This window comes from Capsella rubella, unplaced genomic scaffold (assembly GCF_000375325.1).
Source record: "Capsella rubella cultivar Monte Gargano unplaced genomic scaffold, Caprub1_0 scaffold_7, whole genome shotgun sequence".
Taxonomy (NCBI): domain Eukaryota; kingdom Viridiplantae; phylum Streptophyta; class Magnoliopsida; order Brassicales; family Brassicaceae; genus Capsella; species Capsella rubella.
In genome coordinates, this window is record NW_006238917.1 from 15,971,356 (window position 1) to 15,994,794 (window position 23,439).

General features: G+C 35.9%; 6 protein-coding genes across 6 annotated transcripts in view; 3 read left to right on the forward strand and 3 right to left on the reverse strand.

The window, feature by feature from the left end:
- LOC17877858 overlaps positions 1 to 902 on the reverse strand; it is a 9,515-nt gene extending 8,613 nt beyond the window's left edge. Inside the window, exon 1 of the mRNA XM_006284999.2 lies at positions 394 to 902. Within this exon, the coding sequence (XP_006285061.2) occupies positions 394 to 781 (388 nt within the window). The 5' untranslated portion in view covers positions 782 to 902. The remainder of the gene's footprint in view (positions 1 to 393) is intronic.
- The window catches only part of LOC17880977, an 82,438-nt gene that overhangs the window by 46,197 nt on the left and 12,802 nt on the right, over positions 1 to 23,439 (reverse strand). The window lies entirely within an intron of this gene.
- On the forward strand, positions 1,649 to 2,093 carry LOC17880680 (non-specific lipid-transfer protein 2P). The gene has a single exon (XM_006285963.2). The coding sequence runs from the start codon at positions 1,716 to 1,718 to the stop codon at positions 1,992 to 1,994; it is 279 nt and encodes a 92-aa protein (XP_006286025.1). The 5' UTR covers positions 1,649 to 1,715; the 3' UTR covers positions 1,995 to 2,093.
- Positions 3,121 to 4,523, forward strand: LOC17877970. The gene is made up of 2 exons (XM_006285199.2): positions 3,121 to 3,274; positions 3,358 to 4,523. The coding sequence occupies exons 1-2, from the start codon at positions 3,121 to 3,123 to the stop codon at positions 4,521 to 4,523; spliced, it is 1,320 nt and encodes a 439-aa protein (XP_006285261.2).
- LOC17878040 (nuclear pore complex protein GP210) lies at positions 5,006 to 16,484 on the reverse strand. Its single transcript, XM_006286017.2, has 36 exons — positions 15,999 to 16,484; positions 15,319 to 15,584; positions 14,971 to 15,137; positions 14,674 to 14,890; positions 14,044 to 14,390; positions 13,460 to 13,639; positions 13,239 to 13,374; positions 13,010 to 13,158; positions 12,742 to 12,853; positions 12,062 to 12,633; positions 11,834 to 11,957; positions 11,430 to 11,707; positions 11,235 to 11,345; positions 10,995 to 11,057; positions 10,630 to 10,821; positions 10,356 to 10,415; positions 10,159 to 10,227; positions 9,771 to 9,917; positions 9,562 to 9,681; positions 9,360 to 9,476; positions 9,048 to 9,203; positions 8,893 to 8,955; positions 8,724 to 8,794; positions 7,900 to 8,311; positions 7,631 to 7,733; positions 7,436 to 7,545; positions 7,258 to 7,329; positions 7,056 to 7,131; positions 6,842 to 6,949; positions 6,590 to 6,731; positions 6,441 to 6,515; positions 6,125 to 6,341; positions 5,971 to 6,025; positions 5,785 to 5,876; positions 5,616 to 5,676; positions 5,006 to 5,536 (listed from the first exon to the last, which is right to left on the reverse strand). The coding sequence occupies exons 1-36, from the start codon at positions 16,169 to 16,171 to the stop codon at positions 5,178 to 5,180; spliced, it is 5,772 nt and encodes a 1,923-aa protein (XP_006286079.1). The 5' UTR covers positions 16,172 to 16,484; the 3' UTR covers positions 5,006 to 5,177.
- On the forward strand, positions 20,963 to 22,791 carry LOC17880732. Its single transcript, XM_023778359.1, has one exon. The coding sequence runs from the start codon at positions 21,139 to 21,141 to the stop codon at positions 22,621 to 22,623; it is 1,485 nt and encodes a 494-aa protein (XP_023634127.1). The 5' UTR covers positions 20,963 to 21,138; the 3' UTR covers positions 22,624 to 22,791.

Below are 23,439 nucleotides of genomic sequence, written 5' to 3' on the forward strand. Positions count from 1 at the left end.
TTGAGAAAACTTTTACATGAGTTAATTAATCTGTAACAATCTTATGACAAAATAATTACGAATTTGTTACAAAATATTTTGGTCTTAATTTAGTATTTAAAAAGTCACAAATGTGTGACAAATTTTGAGTATCAAATTAAAGTCACGATTTACAAGTACATATTGGTAATAAAATCGTCACAGTTGTTACAATAGTTTTTATCGACACAATTTCGTCACGACTTGAGACAAAAATTCGGGACGACTTTATTCGTTATAATATTGTGACGAAACAATTACGAATTTATGACAAAAAAATACGTTACAAAATTGTATCTACGTAAGTCACAAATTTGTGACTATATATTTTAGTCTCTAACAAAAGTCACAATGATTCACTTTTCTTGTAGTGACATGTGAAGGGAAGTTTTATTGGTACTTGACGAAGTGCATGCTCATGGGCTTTCGTGTGGTGAATGATCAAAGGTTGTCTTGCACAAGGGATACATATGAGAAAAGAACACTTTGAACATTGATAAAGTATTCGAGGAATCTTATCTGTTTCGCAAAAACAACATAACTTGTTGACAAGACTTTTGATGAGTTTGAGAGGGTGTTTATGATGAGTAGGAATGTTGGCGTCGAAGCATTTCTCGTGGATGCAAAACCCGCAGAGATCACATTTGTAGCCTTGCTTGTCTTCATCGTGATCTTTGTAGCATGCATCGCATTTTGATGAGATTTTTGTATATTTTAGAGGAGACTCGTCAACGGGACATTGTCTTAGTTCCATATTATCCATGGTAGTGATGTTGGGACTTTCTTCTTATCTTGGAACAAAAAGTTTTGGCTTCTTTTTTTTTTTTTTGCTTTTGTATTCTTCTTTTGAAGGATATTTGTATATTAAAAAGAAAAATGTATGAATTATGTTCTCTTACATTGATGGATTTTATAGTATTTGAATTGGAACATCAAAATACCTATTTGATACTAAAAGTTAAAGAATAGCTTTGGAGAAAAAACTAGAATCTAGTGATCCTTTGCGTAATGAATCTATGATAACCTCATATTACAAAGATTCTTATTTCAAATATTATTTTGATGTTATGAGAATTACAAAGATTTTTATGATTATGTTTAGGAAAAAACAAATCTTATTCTTACGCAAAGAAATTTGGTAATATATTAATAAATTTGGTTGTTTTTGACCAATTTATATGTATATGGACTAAAGTGGACAATTTTGTTGTAGTCAAAGATTAAAAAGATAGTGTAATTTCATAAATTTAAAAATTAATATTTTACTTCTTTTTGTTTTATTACTTTCCAATTTTTTCTTTAAGAAATAAATCTTTGAAGATTTTTATAGATTTGAAATCATTTATTTATATTTAACTTAACTTCTATATAAATTAGTAAATTGTACAAATCCAATTGGTACATGTGTGCCTTGATGGTTTTAATTTCCTTCCATAATTTAATATTTTCAACTTATAAAATTCAATGCTTTGAAAATTTGGTAATTTAATTCCAAAAATGAATGTCTCATACTTAAATATGAACTGGCACTAAAATGTAATTAAAAATACATAATATCCTACCAAAACACACACACTTTCCCATTGCTAATTAATACTACATCTATATATATACCTTCACCATCCTTAAACAAATCTCATAATCAACATTTCAACCATTTCCTAATCAAATATAAAATATTAGAACTACATAGAAAGATGAAGTTCACTGCATTAGTCTTCATCGCATTTGTTCTCTTCTCTCTGGCTCCGACCAAATCAGAGGCGGCCTGCGACGTCAAAGATGTTAGAGTATGCTTACCAGCGGTTACAGGAGGAACTCCACCGTCGACGGAGTGTTGCACAACATTGAAAGCTCATCAGTCATGTTTTTGTGAATACTTGAAAGATCCATTGGTTGTTCCATATAAGACTTCTGTTAAACAAGTTTTAGAAGCTTGTGGTATACCTGTTCCTGTTTGTGGAAGTTTCAAATAATTTATAAAATCATTCTTAATGTTATCATTATCAAAAATCATATGTAATGATGTCAAATTATTTCAAATGAAAGTGATAATAATTCAAAATTATATAAAATTCCCTCTATTCCATTTTATAAGATGTTTTGTTTAAAAGCACAACAGTTAAGAAATAATAAAGATGATACTCTCTCCGTTTTAAAATAAGTGTCGTTTTATTTTCAATGTAGATGTTTGGTAAATTTTCCAGTTTTATCCATACCAATTTAATGTATTGACCAATAAGAAAATTATATTATATATTAATAAGGGGTAAAACAAAAAAAATAATGGTTTTCTTAAATTTTGTGAAAAACATAGAGTGACACTTGAATTGAAACAGAAAGAGTATCATTTTTATAAAAGCTTAGTCAATAGAAGAAAATATTGCAAAATTTAAATAGTCATAAATAAATAAATTAATATAAATTGTGCATACAAAATTGAAAAAAAAAATCTAATAAAATGGAACAAATTGAAAAGGTTAAAAAATCTTATAATTTGGAAAAGTGGGAGTATATGTTTAGTATTTAGTCTCTTTTTTATTCAACTCTTTCTTATGTATCTTCTCCACTTACAATCGCTTTTACTTTGATAAAAAGTTTCAAAATATCATTTTCAATCATATTATTACTTTCTTCATTTTTATTTATAAACGTTTGTAACAATCTTGAAAACATAATTTCGAACATTTGAATTCATTATGGCAATAAAACTAATACATGAAGACAATTAAAACAAACTTTTGCAATACAGTATTTTGTTAAAGATGAGTTCTCTCGCAGTATTTTGCATACAATACAATATTTTGCAATACAAATACAACAGTTTGTTAAAAAAAAAAAATTGCAACACAATATTTTGAAAATACATCATGGATATATAATATACATACACATTTTCACACTAGGGATCTCTTCTAACGTAGTCCATCCACACAACTTAATATGAGCGGTCTTTTATGAACAATCCATCTTATCACTATTTTGTAAGAGCTATCAATCTTTACCATAAATGTAACTATTATATCCCTTCTCTTCTCCATCCTACAGTAGTCAAAACTTAGCCATCTCCATCTCCTCTTGCGTTGAACTCAGGGTGGCTCAATGAAGGGCTTAGCCATCCAGATTCTAACGGGAAGATGGTTCATGTTCTTTGGGAGTCTTTTAATCATGTCAACGGCTGGAGCCAATTACATGTTCGGTATCTACTCAGGCGATATCAAGAAGACCTTAGGTTATGACCAAACCACTCTTAATGGTTAATGACATAAAACAGAGCAAAACAGAGTAAAACAGAGCAAAAAAACAGAGTCCAATGGTTATGATATGAATCTTGATGAGTGATTGTATTTGTAGGTTGGTTGCCGGCAATAGTATCGTTTGCGTTTTTAAGAACGATAAGATTAATGAAAGTGACGAGACAGACGAACGAGCTAAAGGTGTTGTACAACTTTCTCTACATATCGCTCGGGCTCGCGACGTTTCTCATGGTAGTCATCATCACAAACAAGCTCTCCGGCTTCACACATAGTGAGTTTAGAGGTAGCGTCGCCGTGATGATGGTCTTGCTTCTTTTGCCCATCATAGTTGTCGTCTTGGAAGAGAAGACGCTTTGGACGGAGAAACAAGTCGCCTTAAACAATCCAGCACCGGTCAACATCGTCACTGAGAAATCCAACTTACAAGATTCTTCAGAGGTTAAAGAAGAAGATGAAGTGTCGTCAGACAAGGAGGAGGAGGAGGAGAGGGTGAGAACGGCGTTGTTTAGCATAGACATGTTGATCTTGTTCTTAGCAACGATATGTGGTGTAGGAGGGACCTTGACGGCTATAGACAACTTGGGTCAAATCGGGAGCTCGTTTGGTTATCCAAAGAGAAGTGTAAGCACGTTTGTTTCACTCGTAAGTATATGGAATTACTATGGTCGTGTGGTTTCAGGTGTGGTCTCTGAGATCTTCTTGATAAAATACAAATTCCCAAGACCATTAATGCTCACAATGGTCCTTCTTTTGTCCTGTGCTGGTCACCTACTCATCGCTTTTAATGTTCCCGGTGGACTCTACGTCGCATCAGTCATCATAGGGTTTTGTTGCGGCGCGCAACTGCCGCTTATACTTGCTATAATTTCCGAGGTTTTTGGTCTAAAGTACTATGCAACATTGTATAACTTCGGGTCACTCGCGACCCCGATCGGGTCTTACTTGCTAAAGGTTTGGGTAGCAGGGTATTTGTACGACGTGGAGGCGGCTAAGCAAAATAAGGCATTAGGGAACACGAGTACGGATGGGAAAGATTTGAATTGCATAGGCACTTCTAATTTTAAGTTGTCTTTTATAATAATTACTGCCATAACGTTGTTCGGTGCATTGGTCTCGATGGTTTTGGTGATCCGAACCAAGAAGTTTTACAAGAGTGATATCAAGAAAAGGTTTAGAGAAAAAACCCTGACGGCCGAGATGGAGGTGGCAGCGCCAGCTCGAGCCAGATCCACCGTGGCGGATGCTTAATTCCTAAGAAAATTCTCGGGAAAAATAAAATAACAATGCGTGCAAACGTAGCATGCGTCCTTGGTATAATGTACGTTAGGAGGATGCATGCATCTTCGTTCTTAGTACTGTATAATGTACTTTCATGAAACAACTTGTATGTACAGTATGTGTTATTTAATATACAAGTTGTTTCATACCTTTAATCCAAAAACATATATAATTTATTAGCTTATGCAAAATGAAAACAATCAAAACAGCACCAAAGAAGAGCAGTAGAAGGGCAGCTTAAAGTCATTTTATCAGTTGCAGAACTTAAAACTTTTTTTTTTAAAGACCACCAAAACCAAAAGTGGTAATAGCAAAGCTTGAGAATAAGAAACTACCTTGTAATTGGATCATAAAGAATCACCTTTACTTCCCTGGCCCCTTTTTGGAAACATCGGTTTTGATCTTCTATGAGTATGGCGAAATCCTAGATTACGAATTCTATAGATAACTCATAAACCTAAATAACTTGCCTATATCTGACAAATTACAGATCCTTCGATGACAATACACACATTATATAAACATTGCAGGCCTTGGGTTTGGTGGTTTACAAACAAAAAGATGTTCTTATCTCTAATGAACAAAGTTTCCAACTGGCAACAAAATCATCATCATCTTAGTTTTTTACATAGTGTTTTGAGGATTGAACCTTCTTCTTCCTTCTCTTTTGTAATAAGGAGTTTCGTCAACTGTTCTCTTCACATACTCCATAAAAGGTGATGGAGTTCTAGGAGATTCCTCGTGGTATATAACCGCAGGGCTTCTTCTTTCTGGTGTTCCTGGTGCTCCACCTCCACCGTTTGTTGCAGTTCTAGTAGCTCCTGTTGGACCTGGTCTATCTATCACTTTCAACAAGATGATCGCTGATATAGTCACCACCAAAACGCTCCATAGTAGCTTGAACAACATAGAGTATCCATCTTTAGACGAAGCTACTAGGGACTCGTCTGTGTCATAGGAGACATCGATTTCTACACTTTGGCCTGTAGAAAACATTTCATAACGTGATAAGTTGAAGAACCAGAGCCTAGCCTATAACCAGTGTAATAAGAAGTAGCTTACCAGTAGCAGGGAGAGTAATGAGGATTCTATCTGTGAATTGCTCTGATCTTAACACATTCACCTGAAAAAGGTGGATGAATATCGATAGTTTACAAAATTATTGATCTTTTACTAGTATGGATGGGATTAGATTACTGAACTTATAGATAGGGTTTAACTGAGAAATTACCTTGTAGAGTGCATGCCCTGCGATACCAAAATCTTCCCTATTGATCAAGCTGATATATAACCTACTTTTGTTACGCCAGTGAATTTGAACATCTGCAATGAGTAAATATTAAGTATCCTTTGCATTTCTGTATAGAAAAAAAAAGGAAAAACAAAACTAACTACCAATGGATATATGGTGATTTACCGGTGTTTCCCAGTATTGAAATGATGGTCGTGTTTGAATTCGGGCCTATATCCAGCTGCAAGATATTTCAAGGTCAAACTCACATAAAGCACATATAGCTTTGCTTAACGATACTCTTTCAGAAAAGCAAAGAAATCAAAGAAACTTGATTAACCTTGTTTGGCCCCGTTACAGAAAACCCTCCAATAAAAAGTGCAGATGCAGATCCCGTAACATGATGAGCTTCTTTGAGTGAAGCACTAATGGAGAAGGACACATGAGGTTTCATGTCTTTTTCTCTAGTCATGGAGTGAACCAGATGCTCTGGTGAGTATGGGAAGAAAAGACAATAAGTGTTGCCAGTACCAAGATCCATCCATGGCTTTGCGTATCTTCAATGCAACAATAAATGTCAAAGCAAAAACAAGCAATATATATATACACACGCACACATAAATCACTGCAAGTATAGTTGAAATAAGTTGCAATACCCTATAAACGGAGGGTCTACTTGGCAGTTAAACATGGCCTTGTTTCCATAATCAGAGACAGCAAACTTGTTCTCCCTGTTGCAGTTATATCATCAGTGACTATTTTGTTCCATAGATTTTTTACAATGCAACATTATGAGATTACAGACCTGAATTTCACTGGAAAGTTATACCCTTCCGCAGGGACGTGTACATTTGTCAGTATTTCCCTTGGAGAGTCAACATATATGGTGTTTCCAGTTAGCACTGTGACTTTTGTTTGCAGTTTCAAACCATGACCTTCAAATCTAACTGTGCAGATTTGACAAAGATCAACAGCAAGATAAAGATTATCTCTTATTGTCCTTTGAAAATCCAACTAATGCACAGAAAAAAGCATGAAAATATTAAATCGATATTACCGTGAGCTAAGCCTTGGCTGATCGCTTTAGCTTGGCCAGATGCCACATCGACGGATAAGACACTTCTGTTTGATGTAACCCATTGACCAGAGACTTGATGATCCGCCCCTAAATCACATTGCAAGTGTATTTAAATTTTGCAAGAAATCTATTTTTTTTTTTACCGAATGGGCATTATGCCTTTATCATGTAGATTTGATTTTTGACAATTTACCTGTTATGCTGAAATTTAAGAAATTTCCAGGGTGAATGACCGGGTTTTGAGGACAGATATGCGCCCCAACTGAGACCTGACAAAAGAAAACACCGATATAGCCAATTGCGAAAATCATAACAGACGTATGCATAACTATACGACATTTTTACAGAGAATATTTATAAAGGTAGGTAACTCGTTTCATGATATTGGTCCTTACTAGAACGTAGTCTGAATTCCTGGGATTACCACCAATGGAAACCCGAATGAGAGCTTTGCCATGTTTTATTCCCTTCATTATATACAGAAGATAGAATGTACATCAAAAATCTTAACTTTTTGATTAAGTATGCTATATACGCACAACATGTCTCAAATGATAAAAAGGATTAACACACCTTAATGCAGGCACTTGCTTGGTCATTGACAGTCTTAATAGATACAACATCACGGTGATTGGTTTCGACATTGTATGTAGTAACTCCATGTGCTTCGAGGAAAGGGATTCCTTTTTAAAACGAAACCAAAGATATAAGAAATCAAAACAAATACACAAAAAATGAAGCATCCACATAAATGTGTGAGAGCGTTACCTAAATTGTCAAAGTAATTTATTGGAAGTTCAATTTCACTGCCAACAGCAAGATCTATCACATGGAAAGGGATCCCCTCACTCTTCATTCTTATTTGAGCAACCTGAAAGAATTCTATGTTACTAACAAAGTAGAAAATAAAAGATAAATGAAGCAAGAAATTAATAGAATAACGAATCGAGTGGCTATAAACTAGAGCAGACAACGATCATCTACAATAACATTTCCTCCTGAAAGATAGTCTATATATACTTCCACATTTAAAGTACCTCTGCAACCCTCACACAAGCAGCAATTTCAATCCTTCCACTTGTGCGGTCTTTGGCTTGAATACATGCAACATTGTTGCTATCTGTCGTTTTGACACTTCCGCCATTAATTGATATGGTATCTCGTTCAAAATCAGCCCGAGAGCTACAGTCTTTCAATATGGAATAGACTATATTGCCTCTGTGACTTTGACCATCTCTATGCTTCTGTGGTTCTAGAGATGAAGGTAATAGACTAGATGATGTATAAAAAGGCGGAAGAACCCAAGTCATAGGAGTCCCCAGCGAAAGAGGGAGATCAGGCACAACAGATATAATCATCGACGCTTCATAAGTTCTAGATTCAGAGTACAAGCCAGGGGACACGAATTCACAGGAGAAGGCAACTGTGACTCTGGTTTTCCCAGCTGATCTGTAAGAGAAAAGAATAGCTGCTCTTTAAAATTTCTTAATTTGTATAGCGTATGTACGGTCAAAATTTACTAATCCGCATACACCTTAGCTGAACAGAGTACAGGAATACTAAGCTCAAGTTATTACTAACAAACTGTGTCATTGGCTTCTAAGCTTGAGTAAATAATTGTTCAAACAATATTTAACGTGCAATCTAACTGCACTAGCTATGCCTACTTTAAAAAGCTGTCTGATGTTGAGCATGATGATGCCTTGCAAGGTTTTTAAGACTAATGAAAAGTAACAACCCTATAAGGAAAGTTTTAATTAGCCTTAACTGAAAATAAAAAACCATAATTGGACAATGGTTTGCATCTTATTAATCTATTGTGCAGTATAATGCAAGTACACATGCGATGATCTTTAGTTACCTTCCTTGGACGACATTAACAAAGCCAGCATTCTCTTCCACATTAATGGATGATGCAATAAAAATCAACACCTTAATAAGAAAAAAAACCGAGCATTATGTCATAAACACAGGAGTCGGAATAATAGATTACTAGTTGTACTGTAAAGGTGGTGAAAACTGAATTGGACCTCCTCATCTTCAATAGTCCACTTGTATGCTCTGCAGAGTTCATAAAAAGACAAAAGGTCTCCCTGATAATGTAACCAAGAATCAGATTTTGGCAAGTGAGAACCCAGACGAATTAACTTAAGCAGCAAAGTTCTTTCTGGCTAATGATTCTCACCTCAGGAAATGATGGGGACATAGGCAATTCATGACCAACGGCCACAGTGTCACTTTGAGCTACCAGCATTGCAGCCGTAGGAAGTCCTACTTCAGCATTGCCTTTTGCCTGACAAATCACAGTACCTTCACTCCCGTAAATAGCTGCATAGATTGTCTGGTCACAAAAGAAACAAGGTTAAATGTCATATCTTTCGAGTCCACATCTTTCCATAAAGCGTAGCTGGAAATTATTTTATAGCCAAATTTTGTTCTGCTATAATGGATTTGAGTATTGAAAAGATAAGGTAGATTCAAAGCATTTTGCCCCTACCGTGTTGCCGGGTGATGTTGCGTATAGGCGTCCTGATTTTTCAATCTTTGCAACTTGGGTATCCACAGTGGTGTAGTCAACAGAAACATTCATGGTCGGGCCTCCTTCAACAGTGAGCTATTAAGTGCAAAAGATCATCCTCAGACACTGACCCAAATCTCGAGATTAAAAGAGAAACATAAAAAAAATTCATATATTATACCACGTACGAAGCACCGGGAACAAGAAATATTCCTTGTGGGTGAAGTCTTGGAGGGGAATAAACTTCGACTTTAATAGTTTGGCTTACTACTTTATCTCCTGATTGTTGTCTTGCGCTGACCTATAAAAAAAAATTCCTTCAGATGTACCTAAATGTCCTAGTTCTAGAACAAATCCATCACTAAGGACAGAGTCAAGAAGAAAACCCACATATAGGGTTGTTATTCCCAGTCGTCTAGCAGCAACTTTAAAAGAGGAAGTTGCCACGTGTTCACCAACAGAGAGTATATTATCATCAACGGTGACATGCTCCAGGAGATCATCCTCAATATGCACCATAATGTCCATAAGTGGGTACTGCACTTATTGACAGTTCACCAATCAATAACTTGTATGAATATCTAATAAAAAAAATATCATAATAAATAGACACTGCAGTACAAAATATCTTTTGTCTAACATTGATCAATATTATATATAAAAAAACAGATATATTAGATTAGTGTAGCTAGATAGACAATGCTTATTTTCATAACATGTTAGAGAAAGAAAACAAGAACATGTGAACTTAAGTATCTACAAAAGTTCCGTCTTAAACCTGGGAAGAATCAAAGGTCATCCCATCGTCAATGCCAGTCAAGAGATCAATGGAGTATGTACTTCCTTCCTGTCCCAAAAATTTAAGCATGAGAATACCATACTAGAAATCACAGAAAGCAATGTATAACCAAAAAAGAAATAAAAACGGGCAGTGAACAGTACAATACGAAAGAAAGGGATAAACGCTAAACATACCATTATACTTATCTCATCCGCAGATGCTATCTTTATCCAGTCCACATCTGCAACTCTAATCTGTATGATAAAAATTGCATGAAATTTTCAGGGTTCATGAAAATCATTCTGTTCTAGACTAGAGTCAAGAGTGAGAATTCAGACACTGATTTCCACACAACAGGCCCCAAAATATTCCCCATTAGAAGTCATAGTCATTCATCGTACATTAACAAATCAATACAATCCCACTAGTTTCCAAAATCAGCTTATCATGTTTAGAGCACACACTTACCAACGCAAGAGCTGAAAGTGGAGGAGAAACCCCAATATCATATACTGTTACGAGTGTAGTCCCCAACCCTTTTGGAGACAGCATCATTTGCGAGCATTGCAGGCCAGATGGGGGCCGTATAACTTCTGCTACACGAGAATTATTCACAACTGCTTCCCACAAACAGCTTCCTCCAGTCATTGACAAATTTACCTTTGGTTGGAAAACTATTGAATTAGTACTACAAACCTAGTTCTGGTGCTCTCAAAACATGTAGAACCAGAGACCAAAATAGATACAGGGAAATGCAAATACTCAAGCCATCAATGCTTTCAATGTATCAAAGTATGCACCAAACGATACGCTTGCTAAATAGTAAGATTTACCTTGGCATTAGGATTGAAAAAGACCAGGCTGAACTCTGGTGTGACTCTTAGTGTGGAAACCAACTGCATATTCATCCAATTTACAGAAATAAGAAAAAACTACAGCCGTCTCTGAGATAGTAACAAGGTAATTCAGATAACCAAAGGAAAATCTCATTGGAGCCTTAAGCGTGAATAGATGATAAAGAAATGTGGGAGTAATGAATAAAGCTATTACAATAAGTCTTCCAACATGCATACCTGTAAGTGTACAGCATCGGTGAGGGTACTTTCAGAACCTTGTGGAAGCAGACTTGAGTATTGGCTTTTTACAGAATAATCAATACCAGAAACCATGGCTCGAACAGTGCACTGTCAAAACAGTATATAGTAAAAGATATATAATTTCACATCGGTAATAATGAACTACACAAGGGAATCGGTTAATGTCTTTACCAATCCTGATTCATTGTGAAGAGCTAGAAATCTCTCCCAGCTAGACTTTGTCATTTTTGTGTTATAATCATCGTCCCAGTAAGCCAAATTTGTGCAACTGCTCAATTCCCACCTGAGAGAAAGAGTTGAGGAGTTTGAGAAAGCTTCTCCAAATTCGCTAATACCAACAGCAGCCACACGGATTATCTGCCCATTTGCCACGGTCACAGGAGTTACACGAATTCTTCCTGGTGCCCTGTCAGCTTGACTAGCAGCTCTAATCACATCAAGCTTGTTAACTGTAAAATGACATGTATAACCCCATGTCATGAGCAAATCATGGCATATTTAAACAATGGAGGTAAATCAACTCTTAGAGAAACTATGAAACATCCAACCTATGGAAGTGGAGGTATTGAACATACCAGGTTCATCAACAATAAGTACAACAGAGGATGGTAAGCTGCAATGAACAGACAATAAAGCTTCTGCCACTGCAGGTAAAGGATGGTCTATACCCACAAGATTCCCACGCAAGAAGACCAGTTTCTGGATACATACAAGCAGTGAAGAGGTGTCAGCGTCATCTTTCACTTTAGGTATAAAAAGAATTAGCAACAAATTAATAATCACACAGAATGTCAGCAACTTACATAGGAGCCAAGCTTCTGGCACGAAATTTTATACATAGTAGCATTGCTGTCAAACTCATGATGGACGTTAACTCTGCTTGTAAGACCCTCTTCATCTTCATACAATGTCTTCACAGTCTCGGTGAACTCAACATTGCTATCCCACCTTTCAGGTCCCCCAAGAAGCATGACATCAACATATGTCCCAGGTACAAGATATAGCTTACTAACACCAAATTCAGTTTCTTCTTGTGCCTTATCAAACCAGTAACCACCATGATGATTCCCATCACTATCTTGTCTGACAGAAAGTGGCAGATAAGATCCTATACTCAAAGTTGCTTTCAAATCTATTGATTCACTTAAAGACTTATCAAAATAATGAAACTCTTTTGCTAGAGTTGCTTGTAGCACTGTGCGACCAGGAGATGAAGTATATATATAGGCCCGTGAACAAGGAGGACTGGAGTCTATGCTTCTTAATTCGTCCAACATCATCATCTCAGATGTTGCATTAACAATAACAAAAGAGTCACTCCCCGTCTTCCACTTTATCAATGAATTAAAAGTATCACATTTGGAGAACGAAGCACCTGATATATAAGAGCTCCAAGTTAACAATTTAAAAGAAAATAAAGCAAACAAAAAAGAGATATGATCAATAAACAGCACAAGTAACAAAAGACAGGTCCGGTTATAACCATTCAAAGCCTTCATTGTGACAGCTGCTTGCAGGTGTGATCCAACAACTGTCTCTACTGGAAAATTTTGCAGCATAACCATAGAGGATGGAATGGAAACTTCAACACTAACCTATGAAGAATAAAATAATCAGCACCGTAATAAAGAGTTTCATCATATGGGTTAATTTATGATCCATGCCTCTTCGAATTTAAAAAAAAAAAACAAAAAAATATATATATATATTTGCTGAAGCAACAACAAATGGAAAAATATGCAAAAAAGTACCTCATCATAATTTTGTGAATCAAAAGTCGACACCACCTTTACAGTGGCTATTCCAGGCCTCTTTGCCTGAATAATTCCATAAGCTGACACAGACAAAATGCTCATATCTGAAGTAAACCACTTGTAGTCACTCGATGCTTTTGCACAACCTACAATGAGGAGAACAATCATCAAGTCACCAAGGTTTTCAAACTGGAAATGTCATGAGAACCATAGATTGGGAGCTGACCTCCTGTCACAATTAGCTCCATCTCCTGATAAACAGCAGGGGTCCAAGGGAGTAGAATCTTAGGTATGTCATCTTCACTGTTTAATGTGAACTGTACTCTTTCACAAACCATAATTTCTTGAACAACCTTGAGAACCTGCTAGAGACGAAGTTGTTGAACCAGCAGTATCAACAAATGAAATGAGACAAAAAGGGTTCCAAAAATATCTAATTTTTCACACCTCTTTTGAGTCCTCATGCCCATTGAAGTAAGTCAATGTAGCTGTGAGCTCTCCTAGTCCTGGTGAGATTGCGTTCAAAATTCTAGAATTTCGCTGACCATATTCAGAGGGAAGTTCATCTGGCAGTGAGAGAATTTTCCAATAATCTGAATCGCTTCCATGCAGTTTTATGTCATCCGTCTGCAATCAACACAAAGAAAATTATTATGTTGAACATACCTGCAATATTATATGTACAATAAATCATCTGGACAAAACTCAGCAAAAGAAAGATAAACTTCAAAGCAATCAAATGAACAGCAATGAGAAATTAAACAGCCACAAAAGACATGTCATCAGGCTTTTCTTCAGTATATTTCCTCTCCAAAAAAAGAACGCAATATCAGTATGAAGAGACTCAAGACCAAAGACATTGTGGTTACCCTTACAAGCTTATGGACAATTGATTGACAACCTAAAGATACATAAATTATTGACCACGTCCTACTGTTAGAAAATACAGAGGCAACGTAACACTGTCAGACAAAGAAACTGATACAAAGTACATGTGGGCATGCTAAACAGGTAAAAGAAAAGAGCAATACCTCAGTTATATAGATTTCATGTGAATCAGGTCTTCCAGAGAAAATCTTCATTTGAATTAGATATTGACGACCAGACACCACATACCAATGCATGGATGATGGAAAAGGTTTTGATTCTGTGATAAGATCATCTGACATTGACCACAGTGATATGTACAAGATAAGAGTATCTGGAGTGACAACATTAATAGATGATCCTTGAATGTGGCCAGCGACCCGGGTATCCTCGACAACAACTGTTGTTACACCCAAGCTTAATGCCTTAGTCAGACCTCGCAAAGAATCCACTTGAGCAACAGAAGAGTTCAACGCAGACCATCTATGATGTGATGATGGTAGATGCACGGCTGCAAATAAAATAAACAATATACCAATCAAGAACGAGACTGGAAAGCAACATAACATAGCATGTCACACTTGAGCTACAGTAACAAGTAGTTAAAATATGAATCAACACCACTAAACATCCTAAACCGATTAATTCTGCCAGTTTAATATAAAAATATACAAGGATGCTCTATACATTGTTTTCATTTGACATATGTATCGAGAAAACTCAGCTTTAAACACACAAGGTTATCGAATAACTCACACACTGCTAAATAACTAGTCTCCAAGATGCAGACAAACCTTGAGGAACATGTCCACGCATGACCTTTAACGTGTAACCAAAAGAAGCTCCCATCATGACAAAGACTGGTGAACGAGGTTCAAGAGACATGGCTTCTGCTACCGTTAGTACTATTTCATCTGCTATATGTGTAAGAGGAGCCTCAAGCAGATGAACTGAAACCTTCTCATGTCCAATTTTGGTTCCCTTCACGACAAACAAATCTGCAAATACACCCTGCAGTTACCATGCCACATTAGATCTCTCATCCATCAAATTTTTAGATTCAGTAATTCACAATCAATAGATATACATACACTATCTTCAAGCTTTTTCTGGATATCCAAATAGCCACACAGTCCACCACAGTCAGTCAACGGAGATTCCTTTAAAGGCACATGAGCAAGGTGATGCGTTGTTCCCCCACTTTCAGGCATCAACTTCCACATGAATTGTAGACCCACCAGTGACGAGAACTCATTGTCTACAGATAGATTTCAGAAAATCCAAAAATTACAGCAAAAGATGAAGAAGAACAGTGCATTGTATCAAAACATTAGGCTATAGACTTATAACTCTTAAGAATGTCGATGGTAAGCTAAAACCCAAATATCAAGCAGAAATGAAGAAAACTCTGTGAAACGACACAGTTCGAAAGGACTAACCTTCATTGTCAAAAGCGCGGACTCTAAGCATGGAAAGTCCATCAAGATCAAGCTTGATAGAATTATGAAAAATTTGAATCCGTGAGAAGTTGTCAATAAACACCTTGCAGCGGATCACCATCCCGGTCTGTAAATCAGTGGCATAAACTGCAGTCTCCTTTCTACCACTATAAGAGGCAATGGATTTCACACGCGCGCTGGTCGAGCAATGACTACTCGAATTAAACTCAGGTGTAACTGACAGAATATCGTGATGATCCCATGACCTACATATTAAAAACAAAAACAAAAACAAGATTTGTAATCACTTTATCATTCACACATTTTAAAATTCAACAATACACAAGGAATAAAATTATTCAGTTAAAAGTATTCACAAGAAAAACAGCAGCAGACACAGTCTAACAGCACAGCTACGAATTGAGAAGAAAAAAACTTTCATACTAACAGTACAGAGAAAATCTAAAATCCAGTATCTACCATTAGTTCGCATCTCTTGAATTAAGTTTCCCAACTCTAAAACGAAGCAGCAAACATATCCAGAAATGAACATCATTGCCGCAAATCCCCAAAAAAATCAAGTAATCAAGAGACGATATAACAAATTAAGCATCCCTTTAATCATCATTGAAGCTCTATTACAAAGCAATCATTCCCTCAATCAAGCTTAGCAAATGTACCATTTGAAGCAGCCATCACTTCCTTGAAGGCGATACTCAACTGGGTTCTTCATCTTCGGAGGTAAGAGTATGTTAACATCGGTAATGTGTGGACCAGAACCCAGCTGCGATGAAATCTCTCCAGCCGATAGCAAGAGAGCGAGGAAGACGAAGCAGAACGAGAAACGAACCATTCTTTGTTTCGCTTGTTTTGCTACATCAACGCAAGCAGAATAGAGTAGTTGAAGAAGAAGCTTGTAGCTTTACTGAGTGAACAGTGATGGTAAAGTATCAGTGAGAGAGAGAGAGAGCTTGAAGATGGATGAGAGATTGAAACAAACCCTAAAAAGAAGGGGTTTTTAGAGGGTTTATGGAAAGGGGGAAAAAAACAGAAGGAAACGACGATGACGTGGCGGAATTTTATTGGTGGTGAGGGAAGATTCGTTGTCGTTTTAGCATTCGTTCTAGATTTTTGCAAAGAGAAGGAGAGAGTGTTGTATGTTGTTGTTCACGCTCCGATGATAGATTTCGATTTTTTCAGGTGCTCGGGGGAGAGAAAAGTGAACAGCTTTTGTTGTGTTTGGCTTTTTGGGATTTTTAGTCCCCAAATTCTCATACTTTTCTAAATTTAGCATAAGACTTTAGATACTTGTAATTATAGACACTAGTCCAGTGATACAAAGTATTACAATTTTTTTTTTAGGTATGCGACAACTTCCTAGAACTATAACTAGGACAACTAGAAGCTACACATCAAGACTTCTTATATTACTTGGTCACATTCTGTTGAGTATGCTTAATTTATTGTTATAAGAACTAATGTTTATAGTCGATAATGGTGAGTTGGTTGGGTATTTTCCAGGAAAGAAAGGTCTCAGGCAGGGTGATCCTATCTCTTCGCTGTTGTTTGTGCTAGCTATGGACGTTTTATCTAAGAAACTTGATAAAGGAGCAGTGAACCAAGAGTTTGGTACTCATCCGTTTTGTGATGCGCCTCTTATCACTCATCTTAGCTTTGCAGACGATGTTTTGATATTTTTTGATGGTGGAGAGTCCTCTTTGCAAGGAATATTGAAGATTCTAGAGGAGTTTAAGGAGGAGTCGGGGCTGGGAATAAACAGATCCAAGACTGAGCTCTTTCTGGATGGGGGAAATAACCAGGAGATTCAGAGGATTGCAGCTAATGTGGGAATTCAGCAAGGATCTCTCCCGGTCCGTTATTTGGGGGTCCCTCTCACCACAAAAAAGATGACTCAACATGATTATCAGCCTCTCTTGGATAAAATCAGAAGCCGGTTCAACTCTTGGACGGTAAAGCACCTCTCTTTTGCTGGTCGTCTTCAGCTAATCAAATCTGTGATCTACTCTTCTATCACTTTTTGGGCTTCAGTCTTTATCCTCCCCAATAAGTGCTTAGAAGCAATAGAAAGGATGTGCAGCGCTTTTTTGTGGAAAGGTGCTCCTGACTCTGCTAGAGGAGCAAAAGTCAGCTGGGAATCTATATGCACTTCAAAGGAATCAGGGGGTCTGGGTTTAAGGAGACTAATGCCTTGGAACAAGGTATTGGGCCTGAAGCTTATCTGGATGATTTTTGCAGCAGGGGGATCATTATGGGTTGCTTGGATAAGGAGGAATCTTATTGGGCAACGAAATTTCTGGGAAATGGAGGTATCTAACTCTGGAAGCTGGATTTGGAAGAGCCTTTGCAAGTTGCGTCCATTAGCAAGGCCTTTCATTATCTGCAGGCTGGGTTCTGGTCTCACTTGCAATTTCTGGAGTGAGAATTGGACGTTGTTGGGACCTTTGTTGGATATTACAGGGGAGATGGGACCGATGATCTCGGGTCTACCAATTTCCGCAACAGTGGCTGAGGCGATTCGGGAAGGTGATTGGTGGTTGTCTAGCTACAGAACCAGACATCCTATTGTCTGCCTATTAAAAGATATCCTTCCAGCGCCCACTATAGTAAATTCTGAAGAGGAGGCTGAAGATGATTCTTTTCTCTGGAAAATTGGAAGCAATGAACCCTCGGATGTTTTCTCGGCAACGAAGACTTGGGAACATCTGAATCCTCAAGGTCCCAAAGTTGCTTGGTTCGATGCAATCTGGTTTAAGGGTAGGATTCCGAAACATGCTTTTATAGCATGGATTATTGCTCGCAACAGGATTCATACTAGAGACAGATTGATTGGTTGGGGATTGGCTGTCCCTTCTCTGTGTCTTTTGTGTAATTCTCAGGATGAGACCAGGCAGCATCTCTTCTTCAACTGCTCGTATGCTGCGGAGGTTTGGTCCTATTTCACGATTAAGGCCCATGTCTCTCCTCCGAGATTATTCGAAGATGGTGTTAGATGGCTAAAGAATCCATGCCAAGACAAGAATGTGGCTATGATTCTCAGGTTAGCCTTTCAAGCCTCCATGTATGCTCTCTGGAAAGAAAGGAATTCAAGGCTTCACAGCTCGATCTCAAGACCGTCGGCGGCCCTCATTGTGGAGGTCAAAAGCATCCTCAGATGTCATCTTGACCCGCTGTCTAGAGCCCAACGGGTGGTTCCTCCTCAGATGTCCTACTTAGCCACTTGGTTGGGTAGATTTCAATTCTAATGTGTTCTTGTAATGTATTTTTTTCTTGTAATCTTTTTGGCAAGGTGTTACTCGTCTTCTGGAGGCACTGTGTAAGGTCCATCTGGATCTTGAGCTTGAAAGTAATGTTGAAGGTAAGGTTTATATTAAAAAAATAGTTTATAGTCGACAAAAAAAACTAATGTTTAATAAATCCAAAATTTTTAATTTGGATTAGGACATATATATTCATATAGATATATATGCCCTATGTTCTAATATAAGATGTTTTACACTTTTGTTTTTTGTTCCATTTTATAAGATTTTCTCAAGTTTCTATGCAAAATTTATATTAGTTTTTCTTGTTTATAACTATTTAAATCTTGCACTATTCTTTCTACCGGTTGAATTTATAGCTAATGTCTTGTAATATGGAATAGATGGAGTATATCATTAACAAATCTTCATTCCCTTTATATTTCCAAAAAAAAAGAAAATTTAATTGCGCTTCTCAATTATATTTTTTTCTTAGGATTCGGATAGGTCACCATTAGATTAGTTTCTAACCTTTCAATTGACCTATTTACAATATTTTCTTAACAACATTAACATTGAGAGTAGAAGCTCCAAAAAAAAATGATTGTCTTATTAGTAGTATTATCTAATAGCAAATGCCAATTCATTATTTTGGTTAAACACGTAACTGTCTTTGAAAATTTTAAAAATAATATAAATATTATTATTTTATAAACAACGATCACGAATGAGAAATTTCTAGAAAATTGAAAACTCATATACTTGTATAATATTCAGTAAAATTTCTAAATTATTATCACACCTTCCATATATAGCTATAAAAATATCAATTTGACATACTTTTCTGATTGCTTGTATAATAATTTTCACGAGGTAAACAAAGTACCAATATCTTGGTGGACTCCTTAGAAGACCAACATAATAAAAAAACTTGATCATCAATTTATATTTTGGTTTATAAAAAATTCCCGTTAAATGAAAAGATTCATATGAAAATAGCATAGAACACTGGTTGCAACACTGATTTTCATAAGTGAATATTATGTGCAAGTTCAATATACAGTACAGATAATTAAAAGTTTAAAGTGGTTCTCTATTCACAAAAATGATATGAAAATTTGGGATGATTTCTAAACTATCATTTATAATGTAGTTCATGAAGTATTCTTTAATTTCTTAAAGACTAATATAATAAATAATAGAAATGCTAAATATAACCAATTTTTTAACTAAAAATGATCTATTATTTCATATCCAAAACTTTGACATAAATTTTTTTGTACAAAATATAATCCATGTAAAACATATATTTAAAACAGATTACTATATTTCATACACGAGTTTGGCATAAAGCGTTTTAAATACTGTATTTTGTGGATGATGTCACTAAATTTTTGTTTGAAAATGTTTTTCGTATTAAATTTATCAACAAAATTTGCAAAGGTTAAATTGATGTAGGATTTTATCCGGTTCAAATAATATCAACTCTAATGACCTCAGCACAGTTTTAACAAGAAGTCTTTTTTTAATACCTTGTATAGAGGAGTGCAACCCCAAATCCGTATGTAATTGAATACCGCGAGCAATGATAATTTTTTGAGTAAGGATGTGGATGAAGGGATGACTTTGGTGAAGAATCTTGCACAAAGCAATGGTAGCTACGGTGATGACTATGACCGTACCTCAAGAAATATAAAGGACTTGAATGAGCAACATTGCAAAGAGATCAAAGCTCTAAATGATAAGATGGACAAAATAATCTTTTCGAATCAAAAGACTAAAACATTAAAAAGTATTGAGTCATATTTCCTTATTTCTAGAAGTTAATTGATACAAGCTGAATTAGTGAATTTTGTTTTCTTACACAAACATGACTTTACTTCACGCACTTGTCATCGTATTTAAGAAAGATGTCTTTTTATCTTTCTTTAACGACATTTTAATTTTATCTTTAAGCAAAAAGCACCTAACACCTTTGTTTAACCTCTCTCACCTAATTTTGTAAAAGTGATAGAAAATAAATTATTAATTTCACAAATTTATTAACATAATTGAGGGAGATTGGTTCTTCTCTCAGTTGATTAGGACTAATAGATTCTTTTTTCTGTACTTATTTTATTTGGATAAATTATAATATTCGATTCTTTACAATGTCAACAAACAAATTAAAAGAAGAATGACTTTTTTCTGATAGAATAATTTAGTGCACTAAACATATTTAACTATGCTAACGTTAAAGAAAAAAACACCTAACTAAATGCTAATTACACTCACATACATAACTTTACGTTATAAAAATCATTTTTTTCAATTAACATATAAATGTGATTTAAATCTATATTTAAAAATGAATGCTATTAATTATAAATGTAAGAATTTTTCATACGACAAACACAACTCAACTTATCAAATCCTTATTTTTTTATTTTGCGTCTCTTGCGTGACTCAAGAATCAAACAACAACACAAGTGTCAAGAAGAACCAAAGCCACGAACAAGAAAGGCCAAGAACCTCATCAAGATCCTTCTTTAATCGTCTTCTTCTCAATTCAATCTCTGCAGAAATGGAAGAAGTTTTATTCGATGATATTCTTGGCGAGATATTTACAAGGTTGTCATCGTCTTCTTCTTCGTTACCTTCTTTCGAATCGGTTCCTCTTGTTTCAAAGCGATGGCTTCGTCTCTACAGAGCATCAAAGACTTCCATGTCTTTACAATTCAGTCCTCACGACGGTTCTGTGATGACCCTTTTGCCCTCTATCCTCCGTAACCATCCTTCTCTCTCTTCCCTCAATCTCTGCTTCCCTGTCACCATCAGAACCAAAGCCACAAACCCAATTCGTTCTTATGACGAGTCTCTCAAGGCTCAAACGAGTTTTAACGATGAACTCATCTCAATCATATCTTCTTGCTGCTTCAATCTCAAAAATTTCAGTTTCTTGATCAATCCTATCTCTTCATCTTCTTTGCTTCCTCTGGCTACTTCTTTATCTCTCACTTCTCTATCTATCAAACTGTGGAAACCACAAAACTCAGATTTCACTTGGATTGCTCTGTTTTCATCTCTCAAGGAGTTATCAATCGATGTTCAGTCAACGAGTTCTCCAGCTTCCGGGTCTAATCCAAACCCGGAAGTTGTAGAATTGGGTTTGGAATCGGTTTCTTTATCCGGAATCCAATCTGATGATACTCGAGTTACCTGGTTATGGAGGAGTTGCAGAAAGTTAAAGAAACTGAAACTGAAACATTGCGGAAGCGTTGGAGAATCCGAGTTCTTCGGGTTGTGTCTGAAGAACGTGGAAGAGATTGAGTTAATAACGTGTAGGAGTGTGGTTGATGTTGTCTTGCTGAAAGTTACAGAGATTTGTGAGTCTTTGAAGTCTCTGTTGATACATGATGGTGGAAGCAAAGATGGGTTGGTTCACTTCATGAACAATGCTGCTAGGTGTTATGATACTTTGGAAAGACTTGACTTGCGTCTACCTATGGATTTGAACGATGATCATCTAGTCTCTCTGGCTGAGAATTTCAAGTCTCTGTCTAGTATTAGGCTTACAAGCTCTACTTTTGTGTCTGGTTTGAGTCTAAAGATGCTAGCTTTAAGCTTTAGTTCGAGTCTTGAAGAGCTTTCATTGCTCAGCTGCAACGCGATTGAACGAGAGCGTGGTTTGTTGGCGACGTTAGGACAGGATTTGAGGAAGTTAAGGAAACTAGATCTGACAAGGAACGAGTGGTTGTTCGACAAAGAAGTTGTATCGATGTTAGCTTCTTGCAACGGTTTGGTTGAGTTGGGTTTGAGAGATTGTAAGCATTTGACAGGTGAAGTGTTGGTGGCTTTGAACAAACAGGGTTTGAAGTTGAAGACTTTAGACATTGTAGGTTGTCGGTTGATGCAGTCTGATGATGTGGAGGCTTTTGTGATGAACAACAACTCTTCTAGATGGTTGAAGAAGCTTGTGGTTGAAGAGAACCAGATTACAGAAGATATACTCAACTTGGCTGCGAGTAAGTTAATTGAAACTGTTGTGTTTCCTTCTCTCGTTTGGTAGTGTCTTCAGTTGGATTGGTGTGTTTGAATAAAGGAAAGCCCAATGCAATGATGTGGCATTCTAATACTATTTAGGGGAATTATCTGTATTTATGGAATATGCAAAGAGGAAAGTTGTAATAAACTCTTATCCTAAGGAAGAATAATTAAGTTAAATAATAGATTCAACCACATGATTTATGGAAAAAAGAATGAGAAGAAAGAGTCAAAATTTCGAATTCTTCATCAAGTGTTCTCTTCTGCGAATCCAGACGGGTTTAAAATTTTGAATTTTAAATCAATGGACCTTATTGAAAGCCCATTAAGAAACCCATCTACATTGTCCAGATAGACACTAGATGAACGTTTAGGAGAAAACGTTACTTTGGTTTGTTTCTGCGTTTTGTTTATATCTATCTTAACATTTTTGAAGTACATTTTGTACTAAAATCTATTTTGGCTTATAACCTTTTATTTTGTAATATTTGCATAATCAAACTCTTGCCATTTGAATAAATAACAAAACTTAAAAGTAAATTTGATAATTAAATCACAAGCAAATCCCAAAATTGGAAACCAAATATTTATTACATCAAAAAATTTCCTAAAATCCCTCTTTAATAAACCGAATCTCTCTCCAATATATTTATATAATCTTATTTGTTTTAAATTTATATTATTACATAAAATATATTTATAATAAAAATACAATTTTTTTCCCACACATTTTGCAATTTAAATTTTTGAAAACGGACGTAGTTGACTAAATCAATGAAGGAAAAAATATATGTACAACGTCTACATAAGATATAAAATTTTAGATAATAGTTCCAACCCT